The sequence below is a fragment of the Schistocerca nitens genome, chromosome 4 (genome assembly GCF_023898315.1).
Source record: "Schistocerca nitens isolate TAMUIC-IGC-003100 chromosome 4, iqSchNite1.1, whole genome shotgun sequence".
In the NCBI taxonomy this organism is placed as follows: domain Eukaryota; kingdom Metazoa; phylum Arthropoda; class Insecta; order Orthoptera; family Acrididae; genus Schistocerca; species Schistocerca nitens.
In genome coordinates, this window is record NC_064617.1 from 946,426,877 (window position 1) to 946,446,259 (window position 19,383).

Genomic DNA, 19,383 nt, shown 5'->3' on the forward strand with positions numbered 1-19,383 from the left:
AATATGGTTATGAGCGTTTCTGAGTGAAAGTGAAGAATTCCTATTCTCCTCAGTGCACAAAGTTGAGTTTCTCGTTTTAGCTTTTACGCTAAGCAGCTGGATTTGTGTGTCTTGTCTTCTAACACTTCCTCACTCTTCAAATATCGGCACATATTCTCATAGATCTGCAGTTCTGTAGTATACTCTCATTTCACTAGCTTACAAATAAATTAATTTAGAAATAACCTCTTCTTTCAGATATAGATCGTCCACCTATGCTGGACATTTTATTTTGCTACAACCTGACCACGAAAGCCTTTCCAGAAAATTACATCTTTTAACAGACAGCCCATATAACGTACAAGGACCATTCAATAAGTACATGGAAAAATTGCATTACAAAAAATACAAAACTTCGCCAAGTGGTTCTTCATTATCTCTTGGAGATGTCGTAGCGCTATTAGACGGGGTGGCAGCCCTGCCTCACGAACGGGATGCTGGGAATCAGTGAAGCAAAATGACTGCACCTTTTCAGGTTTGGACCAACGTAGAACAACGGAATGTCATTAGGTTTCTACTAGTTGAAGGTTTGAAACCAATCGAAACTCACAGTCGAAGTGCATTGCAATACAGTGGAAGTCGTTTTAGTCGAACATAAGTGAACAAATTGGGCAGATAAGTTAAAACGTGATGCAAGAAGTACTGAAGATTCATCACGCACAGGATGCTCTGTTTGCGCAGTCACGGAGAACAACATTGCGTGAGATTGTGAGTTGATAAGGGAAAACAGACGCATCGTAGTGAATGATATTGCAGCAGCGATGTCGGTCGGCCCGCCATATTGTTCATCCAATACTGATGTTCAAGAAAGTTTATGCGAGGGGGGTTTCTGACATCAGAAGTGGAAGAAAGGCTCATGGTTGTGTGCAGGGAGACCTGAAGTTCGTCTGCTGGCCACAAATCCCAAACTCCACGGATCTGGCACCTTCAGATTATCACAAAAAAAAAAAAATGGTTCAAATGGCTCTGAGCACTATGGGACTTAACATCTATGGTCATCAGTCCCCTAGAACTTTGAACTACTTATACCTAACTAAGGACATCACACAACACCTAGTCATCACGAGGCAGAGAAAATCCCTGACCCAGCCGGCAGATTATCACATTTTTAACCTACTGAAAGAAGTTCTTAGTGGCTCAAGGTTCGCTAATGATGAAGCTCAGGCAGCAGTGCATAACTAGTTACACACAATCCCTCAAAACTTCTTTGCAAAGGGGAATTGAGGAGCTTTTCCAGCTCTCACATAAATGTATAGAATCGGGATTACGTCGAAAAATAAATAAATGTTTTACTGTCGTAATAGATTCTCTAAAAAAATATTTCCGGTTTTCTAATGAAGGACCCTTGTATATTTACACTGTGTTCTGACCACTTTAGACGCCGGTGGGGCGACCCATGTGCTTGTGAGTACACGGCAAATCATGGTGGATAAATATAAGACATGCGGCTCAGATATATGTTCTTTCACAAATTCTGGTCCTCAGGATTACAATATTACTGTCCACGAAAATTAACGGTTGCTGGGACCCACAGTTTATCAAGGTTAAAACCATCATCAAGATTAATTGACTCGTTCGTCGAAAGTATTGCAGTAGCTTCCCTGGAAACTAAAACCCAGAAGGATGAAACAGATGTCAAAATGTAGACGTTCTCATAGTCCATAGATTGTCATGCCTGTGTGCAGTGCTCAGTCACAGCAGATATGTCTGTAACCAATGGTTCCTTAAGGTTAAACCCTCCAATATCCAAGCAATAATTACAGAACTAACCGCCTTCTCTGTTTCCACCTCCTTGACTTTTACCTTTCCATTTAAGACCATCCTGGCCAAGTAACCAACACACTAAAATTCATCGAACTCATCCTCGAACGTAAACTAACATAGAAACTTTACCTACTAACCATACAACGTAAGGCCTACAGTGGACTAAACTTACTAAATGCATGAACATGGGGATTGTATCTCTCGATTATCATCCACACTTGCAAAGACCTTGTCTGCCTTAGTCTCCCTTACACAAATGTAGCCTGTGTATCTCTCCCACGAATATTCTATCGCTCATCCAAATTCTTGAACGCCACACACTTCGCTTTGCTTTCTGCACCATCTTCCCTCTCCTGTAAGTGTCTTTTGCCAGCTCATCTCTTTTGCCCAACTCCTCGCTCACACTGAACACCTTCGAATATCCTAAACCTCCTGTAAACTCGACTCTAACAATCCTATTGTTTCCCTTCCAATAACACATTCTGGATTCTGCCGCGCATATGTCAGCACATCGCACCTACCCTAAATACTCTCCATATCCACGCCCAGAGTAATTTCAAAAGAGACCACCACATTTCCTGACAACGAAACCGCCTGGACATCATCTGTCCCTCCCATCAGGTATAACCAGCTCCTCCTTATTATTTTCCCTGTTAATACTTTCCCTCTATCCCAATTCCTCCCTTTTCTTTCTTCTTCTTGATCTTGGCCTGGCCCCCATCCTAGCTATCTATATCACGAATCCCATATTTTCCACCAGCCATACTCCAACATTAGCTGCGTGCCCACAATACACTTGTACAAAGTAGCTCTATATAAACACCTTAACTGCCGCAAAGGACCAATCCACCTTACCCCTCCTCATTACGCCTCCTAAATGCAGGTCTCTCCCATGTAATACAGTGCTGTGTTTGTTTTAAGTTTCTTGTAATTCTTTGCTTTTAAATGTCAGACAACGTGTCTTTTATGTATTTTCTAGTTTTTGTTTATCTTTTAAAATATCCATTCCATCTTCGCTCGTCTTAAACTCTTGCCTGAAGTGTGTAGTATTATTACGCTGTTAGTCCACCTCCGACCTCTGGGACGAAGGAATGAAATAACAGTAAAGAAAAGAGAACTGATTTATCAATCTGTGGCAGGTTGTTATAGCGTCGCTGTTCCACGTAACGTTCTTGAGCTGTACATAAAGTATGTTTAATATACGACTAACTACGCAGTCAGGAAATGTTACACACCTCTGCCTTCCCAGTACCAAGTTAACCTTCACAGAGGCGACTTTTGTGGCAGTGTATGGTATTCGCCCGTAAAATAAACTTGTCTTTACAGATGATGACAGCTGTCTGCTAGCAGGTAGCCGGCCGCTGTGGCCGAGCAGTTCTAGGCGCTTCAGGCTGGAACCGCGTGACCGCTACGGTCGCAGGTTCGAATCCTGGCTCGGGCATGGATGTGTGTGATGTCCTGAGGCTGAGGTTAGTTAGGTTTAAGTGCATGACAAATTGGATGGTTCATGATTCATTAATGAAGTCCATTCTCGATAACCCCTTGTCCTTTGCAATCGTAAATGATGATATCGTTTGGTCAAAACAGGGACACGAAGGGGCCATTCTGCCGTGAAGCCACATGGCCACATGATCAACAATGTACACTGAACGTGGACGTCCAGCACATCATCGTCTGCTCGCGGTTTCACTATCCTTCAAGCACATGTCACAGTTTGTCACGACAGTCGCACACGAACAGTCGACTGGCTTCACCGTTGCTAAGTGCCGGGCCGTAACAATCTGCCCTTTGCCAAAGTCACTTATGTTAGTTGTTTTCGTCATTTGTGGCCCATATTGTGTCTAGAAGTGGAAAATTGCTGCAGCAAAAATGTCATGAAATCGAAGAAGAAATGATCGTCAGAAGGTTCAAATGGTTCAAATGGCTCTGAGCACTATGGGACTCAACATCTTAGGTCATAAGTCCCCTAGAACTTAGAACTACTTAAACCTAACTAACCTAAAGACATCACACACATCCATGCCCGAGGCAGGATTCGAACCTGCGACCGTAGTCGTCAGAAGGACTGACTCAGCATATAGAAGAGTCAAAACCACAAATGCGAGGACGTCAGCACTAAGACAGCAATGGGAAGCACGGATTGGTAGAAAAAGTACATAAAAGGCCACTATGAGGGAGAGGAATACTCATATACCGAGATAGAAGGAGAAGTACAGGTCGATATCCGTAGAAATGTTGGAACACGTGAGGCAATACTGACCTTACGACTTATCTTAGAAAACAGATTAAGGAAAGCATTTGTAGACTTAGAGAAAGCTTTTGACAATGTTTACTGGAATACTCTTTTTCAAATTCTAAAGGTGGCGGGTGTAAAATACAGGGAGCGAAAGGCTATTTACAATTTGTACAGAAACCAGATGGCAGTTATAAGAGTTGAGGGGCATGAAAGGGAAGCAGTGGTTGGGAAGGGAGTGAGACAGGGTTGTAGCCTCTCCCCGATGTTATTCAATCTGTATATTGAGCAAGCAGTAAAGGAAACAAAAGAAAAATTCGGAGTAGGTATTAAAATCCATGGAGAAGAAATAAAAACATTGAGGTTCACCGATGACATTGTAATTCTGTCAGAGATAGCAAAGGACTTGGAAGAGCAGTTGAACGGAATGGACAGTGTCTTGAAAGGAGGATATAAGATGAACATCAGCAAAAGCAAAACGAGGATAATGGAATGTAGTAGAATTAAGTCGGTTGATGCTGAAGGAATTAGATTAGTAAATGAGACACTTAAATAAGTAAAGGAGTTTTGTTATTTAGGGAGCAAAATAACTGATGATTGTCGAAGTAGAGAGGATATAAAATGTAGACTGGCTATAGCAAGGAAAGTGTTTCTGAAGCAGCGAAATTTGTTAACATCGAGTATAAATTTAAGTGTCAGGAAGTCGTTCTGAAAGTATTTGTATGGAGTGTAGCAATGTATGGAAGTGAAACGTGGACGATAAATAGTTTAGACAAGAGGAGAATAGAAGCTTTCGAAATGTGGTGCTACAGAAGAATGCTGAAGATTAGATGGGTAGATCACATAACAAATGAGGAGGTATTGAATAGAATTGGGGAGAAGAGGAGGTTGTGGCACAACTTCACTAGAAGAAGGGTTCGGTTGGTAGGACATGTTCTGAGACATCGAGGGATCATCAATTTAGCATTGGAGGGCAGCGTGGAGGGTAAAAATCGTAGAGGGAGACCAAGAGATGAATACACTAAGGAGATTCAGAAGGATGTAGGTTGCAGTAAGTACTGGGAGATGAAGAAGCTTGCACAGGATAGAGTAGCATGGAGAGCTGCATCAAACCAGTCTCAGGACTGAGGACCACAACAACATGCTTAAGTTTCATTATGTTCTCCTGTGAGAGCTTCTGTAAAGTTTGAAAGGTAGGAGACGAGATACTGGCAGAAGTGAAGCTGTGAGGACGGGGCATGAGTCGTGCTTGGGTAGCTCAGTTGCCAGAGCACTTGCCCGCGAAAGGCAAAGGTCCGCAGTTCGAGTCTCGGTCCGGCACACAGTTTTAATCGGCCAGGAAGTTTCATATCTGAAATAGGACAGTTAACAAGTGGTACGTTTCTTTGCTGAATCATGCTATGTAAAACGACTGCTGTGCAGAGACACGTAATCTTGACCACTATTGTCTTAAAAAGATATCTGTTACGACACCTGGGTTTTAGAATGTAATTTAAATGCCAGTGGATTGTTTTAGACTTTACATAATTTACTTGTTTTGGACAATCTCACAAAGCAGTGTAATATATCCAAACACATCTAAATATGACATTTAATATAGGTATATATCTTACCTGCGGCCTCCTATGTAAAGAAGGTATTGTACAGATTTACTTAATTTTTTCGACAGTCTTTTTAAAAAAGTTCATCAAAGTACTATTTTTTATAATGTGGTGTCAATGAAAGCGGTTTGTTTTACACATTACATAATTTTTAAGGAACTGTACACTTATGAAATGTTTTTAACTAGGCTGCCAATATGTAACAGGTGTGTCTTTCCTCTCTTTTGTAGAATGGTTGCTGGATAAACTATTGCAACCTTCGCATTTTTTGACTATATTAATAATTATATACGCTTTTACATGGAGTTTGGCAACAAACGATCAACAAATTTGGTCTAAGTTTTAGGATACGTGTTTTAACCCTTGACGGTCCACACAATACCCTCTGTTTTATTAGTTTTATTCGTAGTCCACAACCAAAATGGTAGTTTAAGTTATGCATCTCTGAAAAAGCTACGGTCGATTATCCTAACCTATAAGCATGTTAAGAAACGTTACTGCTCTCATATGAAAGCAAACAATATCTCAGATTCATCACGTGTACCCATATGTAAATTTGGTTTTCTATGTCTATGGGCGTACTGGTCCGCAGCTCGTGGTCTTGCAGTAGCGTTCTCGCTTCTCGCGCACGGGGTCCCAGGTTCGATTCCCGGCGGGGTCATGGATTTTTCCCTACTTCGAGATGACTGGGTGTTGTTGTGTCGTCTTCATCATCATCGTTCATCCCCATTACGGTCGGAGGAAGGCAATGGCAAACCACCTCCGCTAGGACCTTGCCTAGTATGACGGTGCGGCTTTCCCGCACCGTCCCCTACTCTCCTCGGAGTATGGGACATCATCACCATGGGCGTAGTATATAACTAGCCCGCCGGGTTGGTCGTGCGGTCTAACGCACCGCTTTCCGGGCGGCAAGGACCGCCGATCCCCGGCATGAATCCGCTGGCGGATTTGTGTCGAGTTCCGTTGAGCCGGCCAGTCTATGAATGGTTTTTAGGCGGTTTTCCATCTGCCTCGGCAAATTCGGGCTGGTTCGCCTTACTCCGCCTCAGCTACTCTATGTCGGCGATTTCTACGCTGCGCAAACATGACGCCATTTTTCTGCCAAACGTCTCTCGCGCTTCGTATGTTCGCCGTGCTTTTGAGTTGAATTGAAGGACTTTTGGAAACGATTAAAAGGTATTTGAATTATTGAGAGACTTGTTATGCGTTTTGCATGCATGTTCGATTTAGTTGTATATAGTACGTAATTAGCGTTTCCGATGTTAAATACGAGTTGAAATAATGAAGCGTTTTGTGATGAAGTCGGTATACCTACATTTTTGAAGTAAACACGTTAGTAATTGTACAGTATTGTTTTTGACATCTGTAATTCGTTCTGCAGACGTTCGTAAACGATGCCAGGTTGTGCTGCATTTGGTTGTTCCAATAGAGTAGAGGTGGTTCAAATGGCTCTGAGCACTATGGGACTTAACATCTGAGGTCATCAGTCCCCTAGAACTTAGAACTACTTAAACCTAACCAACCCAAGGACATCACACACATCCATGCCCGAGGCAGGATTCGAACCTGCGACCGTAGCGATCGCGCGGCTCCAGACTGAAGGGCCTTGAACCGCACGGCCACACTGGCCGGCAGAGGATATGTGGATTTCGCATGTTGGCATTTCCACGCAATGAAGAAGGACGAAAGCAGTGGGTAGTCGCATTCAACAGGGCTGACATAAATCCTATACAAAACAAATGCTATACACTATATTTTTTTTATTTACGTACACTTTCATTTGGAATATGTGTAGTAAACGAACTTTAAAGGAGATAAATGCAAGTAACGAATAATTTTTACAGCCACTGTATCAAATTTTCCTGTGCTGTACGTAGTAGGCTACTATGAGTATTTATAGCTGTAAAGAAAGGCATTTAACGAATGATTTCGCCATATTGACTTGTGCTTTTGATTCGGTGAGTGTGCACTCCACTACTCCACTTCTGGCCATTCAAAAGTCCCGCCCGCAGTTTGGCAGAAAAATGGCCGCCGTATCGCTCGGTTGGCCACTCTATCCCTATACAGGCTCTCTAGACTGCCGTAGTCGTCGTGGGGTTGCGGACCACTGTGGCTGCGGCGGGAACGGAGCCTCTCCGTCGTTTTTAGGCCCCCGGTTAACATAACATAACATGACATAAGTTTAACTACTTCGTTTAGATGTTGCAACTTGAATACTTTAAAAACTGGCGGAAGTAAAGCTGCGAGGACGGGGCGTGAGTCGTGCTTGGGTAGCTCAGTTGGTAGAGCACTTGCCCGCGAAATGCAAAGGTCCCGAGTTCGAGTCTCGGTCCGCCACACAGTTTTAATCTGCCAGGAAGTTTCATATCAGCGCACACTCCGCTGCAGAGTGAAAATCTCATTCTTGACTACTTTACTTGACCTATTCTTTAAATTTTAGAACAAAAAAATTATTATGTGCAAAAATAACATTTATTTTCCTACAATTTGTACAAAAAATATACAACGGAGGGTTAAGTCAAGAAAGTATTATCAGTCTGGAAACGTCCCTTAGAATACATCTTATCCCAGGAGACCGAGACGCGCCTTGGCCTGTAGGTGAGCGATGGTGTCGGCAGCCCTGGCGGCAGCCACCTCAGGGGTGTCCAGGGGCACACCGTCTGGGCCGATCACAATATTGGCAGCAGGGGCGATCACGCCGCGAGCAGCAACAATGGCAGGGCCCACGATGCCGGGGGCTGCGATAGCGTGTGCGGTGATGGCGTGGGCGGCCAGGGCCGTCGCCGCCGGGGTCCTGGCGTCGATGATAGTGGCGCCGGCTGCAATGGCTGGAGCGGCAGCGATGGCTGGAGCAGCGATGGCGGGGGCGGCGAAGGTTCTGGCAGCGAACAGTGCCGGTGCAGCGGCGATGGCGGGGGCGGCGATGACGGCAGGAGCGGGCGCGGAGTTCGCGATCGCGTCGCGGGCGTTGGTCTCAGCCACGGCGGCAGCGTGGGAGGCCTTGGCGGCGGCCACCTCGGGGGTGTCCAAGGGGACGCCCTCCGGTCCGATCACGATGTTGGCGGGTTCCACAGGTGCGGCAGGAGCGGCGGGTGCGGCGGGGGCGGCTGGGGCGGCGCGTGCAGGAGCGGGGGCAGCTGCGGCGGCGGCGGCGTTCGCGGCGGCGTCGCGGGCGGAGGTCTCCGCCACGGCGGCGGCGTGCGAGGCCTTGGCGGCGGCGACCTCGGGAGTGTCGAGCGGGACTCCCTCCGGGCCGATGATGATGTTGGCGGCAGGCACTGTGCGGATGAAGGCCGGAGCAGGTGCGGGGGCGGCGGCCAGGAGCGCGGGCGCCGGGGCGCCCAGGGCGCGCGCCAGCAGGCCGGGCGACGACAGGTAGCCGGGCTTCGCCAGCGACGCCGCCACGAGGGCGCTCAGGACCACCTGCAACCGGCCGAGAGTTCTTACCACGCCGTCTGCTAGTCCCGCCGCCTTGCTTCACGAGCGGCTACATTTATTGCATTCGGTATGAGCGTGATTCAGAAAGTGAAGTAACATGTACTCTACGAAGAAAATGTATATCAAGGAAATAAGTTGTTTTTATTGTTGTTGTGGTCTTCAGTCCAGACACTGGTTTGATGCAGCTCTCCATGCTACTCTATCCTGTGCTAGCTTCTTCTTCTCCCAGTACCTACCGCAACCTACATCCTTCTGAATCTGCTTAGTTTATTCATCTCTTGGTCTCCCTCTACGATTTTTACCCTCCACACTGACCTCCAATACTAAATTTGTGATCGCTTGATGCCTCAGAATATGTCCTACTAACCGGACCCTTCTTCTTGTCAAGTTATGCCACAAACTCCTCTTCTCCCCCAATTCTATTCAATACCTCGTCATTAGTTATGTGGTCTACCCATCCAATCTTCAGCATTCTTCTGTAGCACCACATTTCGAAAGCTTCTATTCGCTTCTTCTCCAAACTGTTTATCGTCCACGTGTCACTTCCATACATGGCTACGGTCCATACAAATATTTTCAGAAACGACTTCCTGACGCTTAAATCGATACTCGATGTAACAAATTTCTCTTCTTCAGAAACGCTTTCCTGGCCATTGCCAGTCAACTTTTTATATCCTCTCTACTTCGACCATCATCAGTTATTTTGCTCCCCAAATAGCAAAACTCATTTACTATTTGTCTCATTTCCTAATCTAATTTCCTCAGTATCACCCGACTTAATTCGACTACATGCCATTAACCTCGTTTTGCTCTTGTTGATGTTCATATTATATCCTCCTTTCAAGACATTGTCCATTCCGTTCAACTGCTCTCCCAAGTCCATGGCTGTCTCTGACAGAATTACAATGTCATCGGCGAATCTCAAAGTTTTTATTTCTTCTCCATGGATTTTAATACCTACTCCGAATTTTTCTTTTGTTTCCTTCGTTGCTTGCTCAATATACAAATTGAATAACATCGGGGAGAGGCTACAATCCTTTCACACCCCTTTCCCAACCACTGCTTCCCTTTTATGTCCCTCGACTCTTATAACGGACATCTGATTTCTATACAAATTGTAAATAGCCTTCCCCTCCCTCTATTATGTCTCTGCCACCTTCAGAATTTGAAAGGGAGTATCCCAGTCAGGATATAAGTATATTCAGAAAACATGATGAACACTGTGATATATCAGTTCCAGGCCTCACTTGTCGTCTCCTTGGGTGGCTACTGCGCCCATCAGAGGGTGTCATCCAGCCCAAAGGGGATGAGCCAGTTTTTTCCTAATCCTCCTAAATGGGTTAAAGCTGGTCCCTGCATGACAGGACTTCAGGTTTTTGGTTTCCCATGAGGGCCAGTGTTCTCTGACAACAGTTACAGAAAAATTTCTAAAGGTCCTGTCAGCTTACTGATGCTCTGTTCGTGGGAGCAGGAAATGGCCAATAAAAATGCTTACATTCTGCTCCTGATTCTGACTGGCTGAAAGGCTAAAATGATTTCGTCGAACGAGCTGTAGCTCTCGAAATTGAGGAGTAAATAAGGAGAGGACAGGAGTCATGAGCCCTGTGGGACACAGCTCTAGTTTTAAAGGCATTGCGTGAATCAGCTCGGTAGTAAATGATCGTCAACGAATTATATACGAGTAGTTGTTTTCAGTTTTTTGAGAGAGGAAGCAACTTAATAAGCAGTCATTTGCTTGATGAACAGAGGTTTCAGAACGTGGACACGTCAGCTAGCTGAAGGTAGAGTTTGACAAAACAAGGCGGACTTGGCGACTTTAAATTGCATTTGCTCCAATGGAAACATGCGGTTTATTCGTATGAGTCCTTCTCCTTTCTAACATTGGACTGTTATCCAGTTTCGCTTGTGGGTGAGGGTTGAAGAACGTGTAGTGATTGTCTGATGCTCGTTTGTCAATCCAGTGGTCAAATCTTGAGTGCTTTGAAAGTTTTCCTTTGCTACAGGGTACTGATTAGTGGTATAGAAGAAGTGGCTATTGCAGCTCTGTCTGATGGGTCGAAGCGAAGCTTGTTTGCCGTCTGTTACAACTACCATTAGAAATAACTGAAATCATTAAAGAACTTGCTATACTGAAATGAATGTTTGTAGCGGACTATTACAAAGCGTCAGTTGTCGCTCTTAAGGATTAAAAAATCTACATCTACACGGATACTCTGCAAATCACATCTAAGTGCCTGGCAGAGAGGTCATCGAACCACCTTCACAATTCTCTATTATTCCAATCTCGTATAGAGCGCGGAAAGAATGAACACCTATATCTTTCCGTACGAGCTCAGAAATTCCCTTATTTTATCTTGGTGATCGTTCCTTCCTATGCAGGTTTCTGTTCAACAAAATATTTTCGCATTCGGAGGAGAAAGTTGGTGATTGGAATTTCGTGAAATGACAAGAACCACAACAAAACTACGTTTCCAAGAGCACACATATCCACAAAATAAGACAGCCTTTACTTCACACATTGTAGGAAATAAGCACTCATCAACACGAATACAATGGAATTGTTACATACAGCAACTAAGAGAAGACTGCTCTATGTGCAAGAGATAGTGGAAATCTTTATTAACAAAAGGTGTTCTCCGGAAGAGATTTCAAACGACCATCACGAATTTAATTACTGTTCTAACATTTTTAAGGATTTGCATTAAAGATCAGATGTTTTGATCTCATATGTTGAACTTTGGTGCATCAGAAGACGGAAACTAGAGTGGTTCGGAAAGCACTGCCTCGTATCAAACCGAGCAGACAGCGACACAACTAACTCATGGTTCATCTGCAGTCGTCCACGGCACATCAGTTACTGAGGAAACTGTGAAGGACAACTAAAAGTCAGAAAGCGATCGCAGGCGACTGCAGTGAACTCCTCAGCGCTGTTAAGTTTCCTCTGATTTTCTTATGTTACATCTCATTCTTTCTATTTATATATTTTATTTTTTAAATAGTTTCGAACTTCATTTACATGGCGCGTCCAAAAAGTATCGAGACGTTTGATTCTTGTCGCACAAGTGACGTCACAGCAGTAACTGCGGTGTCAAAACTGCAAACAACACACGTGCTTTCGGCCAGTCAGTTGCGAGCGGGGAGTATCAAATAGTGGACGCTCGGCCGTTGAGTGTCAACCATGTTGTTTCAGAAATCACAATGCAGCAACGAATTGAACATCTCTAAATCAAGTATTCAAGACACTCTCCACACTGTTTTGAAGAAACAGTAACGACGACCAATCAACCACTGCCGCGACTTGATTAATATGTAAAATGAGGAAAAAATTCATTATGGCTGACAAGACTCAATCCGAATCACAAAATGACGAAGTACAAACCTTCACGTAATGGTCAATTCTTTGACGACATAATCGACATTCAAATCAGTGTGATGAACTAGTTGAACAACATCCCAAAGAAGGAGTTCTTTGAAAGTCCCACATGGTTGCATAATCGACATTCAAACCAGTGTGATGAACTAGTTGAACAACATCCCAAAGAAGGAGTTCTCTGAAAGTCCCACATGGTTGCATGAACGATCTGCACGATGTACTCAAGAAAAGGAGGGGGAGGGGGGAGAGAGAGACTATGTAGAACATCTGAAGTATCAAAACTACGACTTTAACTTTTCTCTGTAATGTATTAACCCAGTCTAGAACTTTTTGTTGAGGGATATGTATGCCTTCAATTGTGTCTCCTTTACCAAAAGTCAGCCTGCTCGTCTAGAATAAGTTGAGAATATGTTGTTAAGTGACATGGACTGGAACGTGCATGTCAGATCGCTTGTGGGGAAAGCGAATGTTCGATTTCGGCTTAGTGGGAGAATTCTAGGAAAGTGTATCTCATGTATAAAAGAGACGCGTACCGAACACTTGTTCGACCCATTTTTGACTACTGACCGAGTTTCAGTATCTCACCAGGTTGGATTAGAGAGAAGCAACGAAGAAATTCAGAGAGGTTCCGTTGAGATTTGTTAGCGGTAGCTTTGGTCAGCACGCGAGTATTAGAGAAGTGCTACGTTTGCTCAAAGGGGAATCCCCTGACGGAAAAAGAAGTTGTATTCGCGAAACACTATAGAGAAGGTTTAGAGAATCGGCATCTGCTACAGACTGTAGAACGATCGTACCACCACCGACATGCTTTCCACTTGAGGGACATGAAGATAGTATTAAGATAAACAAAGGCTCTTGCCGAAGCATAAAGACGTTCGTTTTCCCCCGGCTCCATACGGATGTGGAATGGGGAAGAGAATTTCCAACAGTAGTACAATAAAACCTCCACAATACACCGCATTCTCGTTTGCGTAGTATGTATGTGGGTGTAGACGTAGATGGACCTTCCCCGATACTCTTCCCATCTTATCATTGTTCAGTAGTAAATTCTGATAGCACACCCAGTTAGGATTTTTATGTCGTATTCTGCATATTAGTTATATATATTTTTTTTATATGACAAACTTAATTATGTGACTGTGCGAGCCTCTGAGCACTCTAATGGATGGGCGTTTGATTCTGGCCAAAGGGGCATCAGAGAACGCACAGAAATTTTAATGACAACCTATGTTCTTGTACTTTTTGATGAGTGACGCACTGTAATAAGGTTTTAATAGTATGTTCTCATTTAATTTTGGTGTATAGTAGACCTACAGGTTGTGTGTAATTAGAACTGTTTACGTTCAGTGGTTTCTCCTGCCTGCTTTAGATCTAAGTATCAACATCTTACAGTTTTATTTCGGTGTACGAGACATTGCTGTCGTACTTAATGAAAACTGTTCCTAAACTTCTGCAACAGAGGTAATGAAGTACTATGAACAATCGCTAGCACGTGAGAAACGTCCATTCGACATACACAAAAATATATTTTTTCTATTTCAGTATAGTTTCTTGCTAAATTTCAGACACTACGGAACGAAAGATTTTCTTTAAAACTGAAGATCCTAGTCTCTTTGTGTTTATTGTGGAACTACCAGTGAGTCCCTCAGTGAGAAGCTGTAGAAGAGTTTATTATGCGCCTATGTTAATTCTGAGAAAGGCGTGCCTCCCAAACGGTCTGCATTTAAGGTAACTTATCAGACTTGTCAGAGAAAAATTATCTTGATCCGCACACGAGCAGAAGGAATATTTTAATAGACGAAATAATGCATGAAGGTCTGTTTTACAGTTATTGTAATACTTAAATTTGCTACTCCCAAATGTTGTACAGTTTTCAGAAGGTTTCAGAAATGACGCTCTGAGCCGCAGTAACATTTTCCTGGGAGTGTTAAGTTTGACATTTCGACTGACTTCTTCATTTTCCGCTGCTATATTGAACTGAACAAAAACCTACAAGTGACTGAGGTATAAAAATTGTTTGCGTTAACATTTTTTACGAAATATATCTCAATGCAAGTGGGACAATGCCAAAGTTTAGCATAGGGCAAATAGAAAGCAAGAAACGCTGAAAGTTTTCAGGGTCAACAAACTGGCTGAAAACTGAGCTGTAGATACCGAAAATTTATCTTAGCACTTAGATTCGGTGTCGAGATGGGCTCGAAAAGGAGACTCAGTGCAGTCGGTCCTTATTCTTTTTACGATGTTAAAGTAGATGACTGTTTCATCATTAAAATTACAGAGAAATATGACAGTACTGGTTACGTTATAAAGTTTCTCACTGAAACTGCGAATATGTACGGTTATATCCTTGTAGGAAGTAATGTGTCAAGAATGTTCCTGCAACTTCGTCATTTCTAAGTAACACATAGTGTCGTGTCGATTAACAGCCTACATATTAGCCACATGCAAATCGCCTTCCGATGTTAATTTCGCTGAAAAACTTACAAGGAACGCGGAAGCGCCTAAAAGCTACGCGAGTGGCGTTTCACGAAAATAATTCACAAGTAATGAATTAAAAAATTATTATCTTTATTCGTTTTCTTATAGTGAGTGAAAGGAGATTGGAATGGGAAATTTTCTTCATGTCAATAATAAAATGAAAGAAACTAACAGTAAAGTGAAAGAGCATTGTAACGAAGTCTGCACCATAATAATGAACAGTGCTGCAGCCAAAGTACGAAAATTGACTCATCTAGGAAGAACGAGCGCATAACGTCAACGAAGCAAGAAAGGCATAAGAACTAGAATGGCAGCGCACGGCAAAGTGCTCGTTAATAATACAATTATGCTAATGTCAGTTATTGAGTTATGTCAGATAGAAACTGCTGAATCAAAGCGGGCTAAAAAAAAATACTTGCGCAGTGGACCAATGGGAAAGAGGGACCTGGACACCATTGAAGAAGAATATCAGTAATTAAGAGGACAGATAAAGAGCGCTTTAGAGATAGGAATAAGTGGAACAGGATGGATGAAGAAAAGCACTAGTTCGGGAGACACGAGGTAAAGGGTCCTAGTCCTCTCGTGGGAGACGGAAGAGGCTACAGGAGAAGTGACGAGAAAAGTAAGGAAGAAAAACTGTGGCAGTCGTTGATACTAAGGATGTTTTTGGTAGCGGGTACACAAGGATGAGATTAAAACAGGGTAGGATTAAAGAGAAAATAGTAACCTAAGGATCTGTACAATAGCAAATCTACTACATTATTTGAAAATTGCACGACTCTTCTTGGACCACTGCAAAGAAGAGTGATACATATATTAATGTCAGTGGTGTTGAGAAACAGTTGAAGTTAGTGAAAGTAAACAAGGGCCCAGAGTCCAGTGAGATCCTGTCAGATTCTACACAGACCTTGTGTCTGGGTTACCTCCCATTGTAGCCATAGCGTCTCGTTGATCCCTTGAACTAAAAACTCTGTCCAGTGATTTAAAAAAGCGCAGGTTAGACCAGTCTATAAGCAGTGTACCAGTAACAGAGGCGATCCACAAAAAAACAAACGACTTTCAGTGACGACCATCTGTTTTATTCTCTAACATATGAGTATCTGGAAGTTGTGGATTCAGAAAAATATCTTTTGTTAACCAAGATCCCAAGTACTGTGCTTATATTGATAACGGGTTCCAGATAAATCAATTAACAATCTTGAAAACACAAAAAAATTGTTTATTATACATCACCAAAGAATCAATAAATAAAAAATTTGTCGTGATTTGAAAATGGCTAATTAATTTAGGGGAAATTAGTTATCAGTATAAAAGATATACTTGCGATCTTGACTAATAAAGGATTTTTTTTCTGAATCTACCACTTTCAATAGACAGAGATCGCTTATGTCGAATCTGACTATGTCACATAACAGCGTGATATGTGTAACGGAATGGCTTCCTCCTTGCCGACCAGTTCGGATTCCGAAACCAGTGATTATGCGAAACCAAACTTGCGTTTTTCTCACACGACTTTCTTAAAGCCATGTATCATGGCAGTCAGGTACTCCTGTTATCCAAAGTACGGTCGTATGAGGTATCAAGCGCCTGGACAGGGTTTCTTGACAGGGACTATACAGCAAGTTACCTTGGAAGAAGAGTGATCGACGCATGTAGAAGTAACTTGAGGTGTACTCCAGAGGATAGCTGAGTTGGGACTCTTGCTATTTATGTTATAGTTAAAGATCTTGCAGACAACTTTAATCTCAGAGCCGGCCGGAGTGGCCGAGCTGTTCTAGGCGCTACAGTCTGGAACCGCCGCGCGACCGCTACGGTCGCAGGTTCCAATCCTGCCTTTGGCATGGATGTATGTGATGTCCTTAGGTTAGTTAGGTTTAAGTAGTTCTAAGTTCTAGGGGACTGATGACCTCAGAAGTTAAGTCCCATAGTGCTCAGAGCCATTTGAATCACTTTTTTCTAAATCTCAGACTTTTCACGGATGATGTATCTATCTATAATTATGTTCTGCGTAAAAAAAAAGGCTCCACAAATATTTAGTTGAATTTTGATAATATAGCCAACTTGCTTTAAATGTTCGAAAATGTAACATCATGCGCTTCATGAAATTAAGAAGACGTACATCCTTTGACTGTAATCGCAGTTGTTCAAAAGTGGAACATTTCGACTCGTATAAATATCTGGATGTAACAGTTTGATGGGATGTCGAATGGAATTATCATGTCTGCTCAGCCATTGGTAAGGCAGGTGGCTGACTTCGAGTCGCTGGCAAGATAACGGGAAAATGAAGTCAGTCTATGAAGGAAACTGCTAACAAATCACACGTACGTCCTAGTTTGTAGTACTGCTAAAGTGATGTTGAACTCGATCCAAGAAGGAACGATTTGGGATATTGAAAATATGCGGAGAAGGGCAGCACGAGTTACGTTCAAAACTGGAACATGTCTACTCGTACTAATATCTGGATGTAACAGTTTGATGGGATATCAAATGGAATGATCATGTCGGCTCAGCCATTGGTAAGGCAGGTGGCTGACTTCGGCACGCTGGCAACATAACGGGAAAATGCAGACAGTCTATGAAGGAGACTGCTAACAAACCACTCGTACGTCCTAGTTAATAATACTGCTCAACTGATGTTGGATTCGATCCAAGTAGGTACGATAAGGGATATTGAACATAGGCGGAGAAGAGTAGCACGAATTATCATTGGTTTGCTTGACTCACGGAAGAAGGACAACGAGATGTTGAAAAACCTTAATTTGGCAGACTCTTGAAAAGAAATTTGAATCATCTTGCGAAAGGTCTGCTTAAAAAATTTTAAGAACCAGAAGAGACGAATGTGGTGATATCCCTCAGCCCCTTACGTAAAGTTCTCGTTGAGTCCGTGATAAAAAAAATTCGAAAAACTGCGGCACGCACAAGCGTCTTTTAAACAGTGAATCCTCCCGCGAACTATATACAATTGCCGGCCGAAGTGGCCGTGCGGTTAAAGGCGCTGCAGTCTGGAACCGCGAGACCGCTCCGGTCGCAGGTTCGAATCCTGCCTCGGGCATGGATGTTTGTGATGTCCTTAGGTTAGTTAGGTTTAACTAGTTCTAAGTTCTAGGGGACTAATGACCTCAGCAGTTGAGTCCCATAGTGGTCAGAGCCCAAGGTATATACAATTGGAACGGGAAGAAATCCAAATACGTAGTACCATGTAGCAAACACTCCCTGCTAAATAGTTCTCTGGGACTTGCAGAGTACGCTCAGTGGCAGGAGCAGCGCGATCACAACGTTGGTGCGATAGTACGTAAACGAGGTAGCTGCGTAGGCTCGTAGTCGCGAGTGTGGGCGGCAGATGCGCCGCCCCCAGGGAGTACTCACCAGGACCTTCATGGCAGAGGGGAGCTCGTGGGTGGCGGTAGCTGCCGAGAACTGTGCCGACAGCAGGGCCCGCCCCGCTATATATAGCGTGGCGGGCCGGCGGTGTCCCAAAGAGAGCGACCTCGCGTCGACTCTCGGCTCGCGACTCCTCCTCGCTCCTCCCTTCCGCCGGCTGCTGACGCAACAACTCGTCAGCCCTGGGGACCGCTAGCACCCAGCCGCCGTAGCATCCCCCGGCGCTGGCGACAAGCCCGAAACAAAGGCTGCAGTGGCGCGCCGCAGGCGGTGAGCTTCTGGCCAAAACGGGCAGTCCTTCTTGATGAATTGCAGTCTCATCTTATTTGGCATACACGTTTGTTTGTGATCTTCAAGAAACAGTTATAAGTGGCTGTTAAAAAGTTCCCGTTCACAGGCCGTACAGTCCAGAACCGTTACGCCAATCAGGCAAAACTGGCGTAAGCTTTGAGGCAATCATCCCACCGTGGCAGCAGATTCATCACACCAGTTTGGTGAACCACCAGCTCCTGCTGTGTGAAGAAATCCGTACCTGCCTGCTGCACATCCTCTTCCGACAGGAATCGTCGATCTTTCGAGGCCTTTTTTAAGGGACCGAAGGCGAGATAGTAGCAATGAAGCTGAAATACTAAACACCTTTTTCGAAAGCTGTTTCACAGAGGAAGACCGCACTGCAGTTCCTTCTCTAAATCCTCGCACGAACGAAAAAATGGCTGACATCGAAATAAGTGTCTAAGGAACAGAAAAGCAACTGAAATCACTCAACACAGGAAAGTCCACTGGACCTGACGGGATACCTATTCGATTCTACACAGAGTACGCGAAAGAACTTGCCCCCCTTCTAACAGCCGTGTACCGCAAGTCTCTAGAGGAACGGAAGGTTCCAAATGAATGGAAAAGAGCACAGGTAGTCCCAATCTTCAAGAAGGGTCGTCGAGCAGATGCGCAAAACTATAGGCCTATATCTCTGACGTCGATTTGTTGCAGAATTTTAGAACATGTTTTTTGCTCGCGTATCATGTCATTTCTGGAAACCCAGAATCTACTCTGTAGGAATCAACATGGATTCCGGAAAC

At 43.8% G+C, this 19,383-nt stretch overlaps 1 protein-coding gene across 1 annotated transcript; it reads right to left on the minus strand.

The window, feature by feature from the left end:
- Positions 1–8,087: 8,087 nt before the first annotated feature.
- Positions 8,088–18,429, minus strand: LOC126253621 (cuticle protein 18.7-like). The gene is made up of 2 exons (XM_049955089.1): positions 18,293–18,429; positions 8,088–9,060 (listed from the first exon to the last, which is right to left on the minus strand). Exons 1-2 carry the CDS (start codon positions 18,302–18,304, stop codon positions 8,200–8,202), a joined length of 873 nt encoding a protein of 290 aa, XP_049811046.1. The 5' UTR covers positions 18,305–18,429; the 3' UTR covers positions 8,088–8,199.
- Between the last annotated feature and the right edge of the window lie 954 nt (positions 18,430–19,383).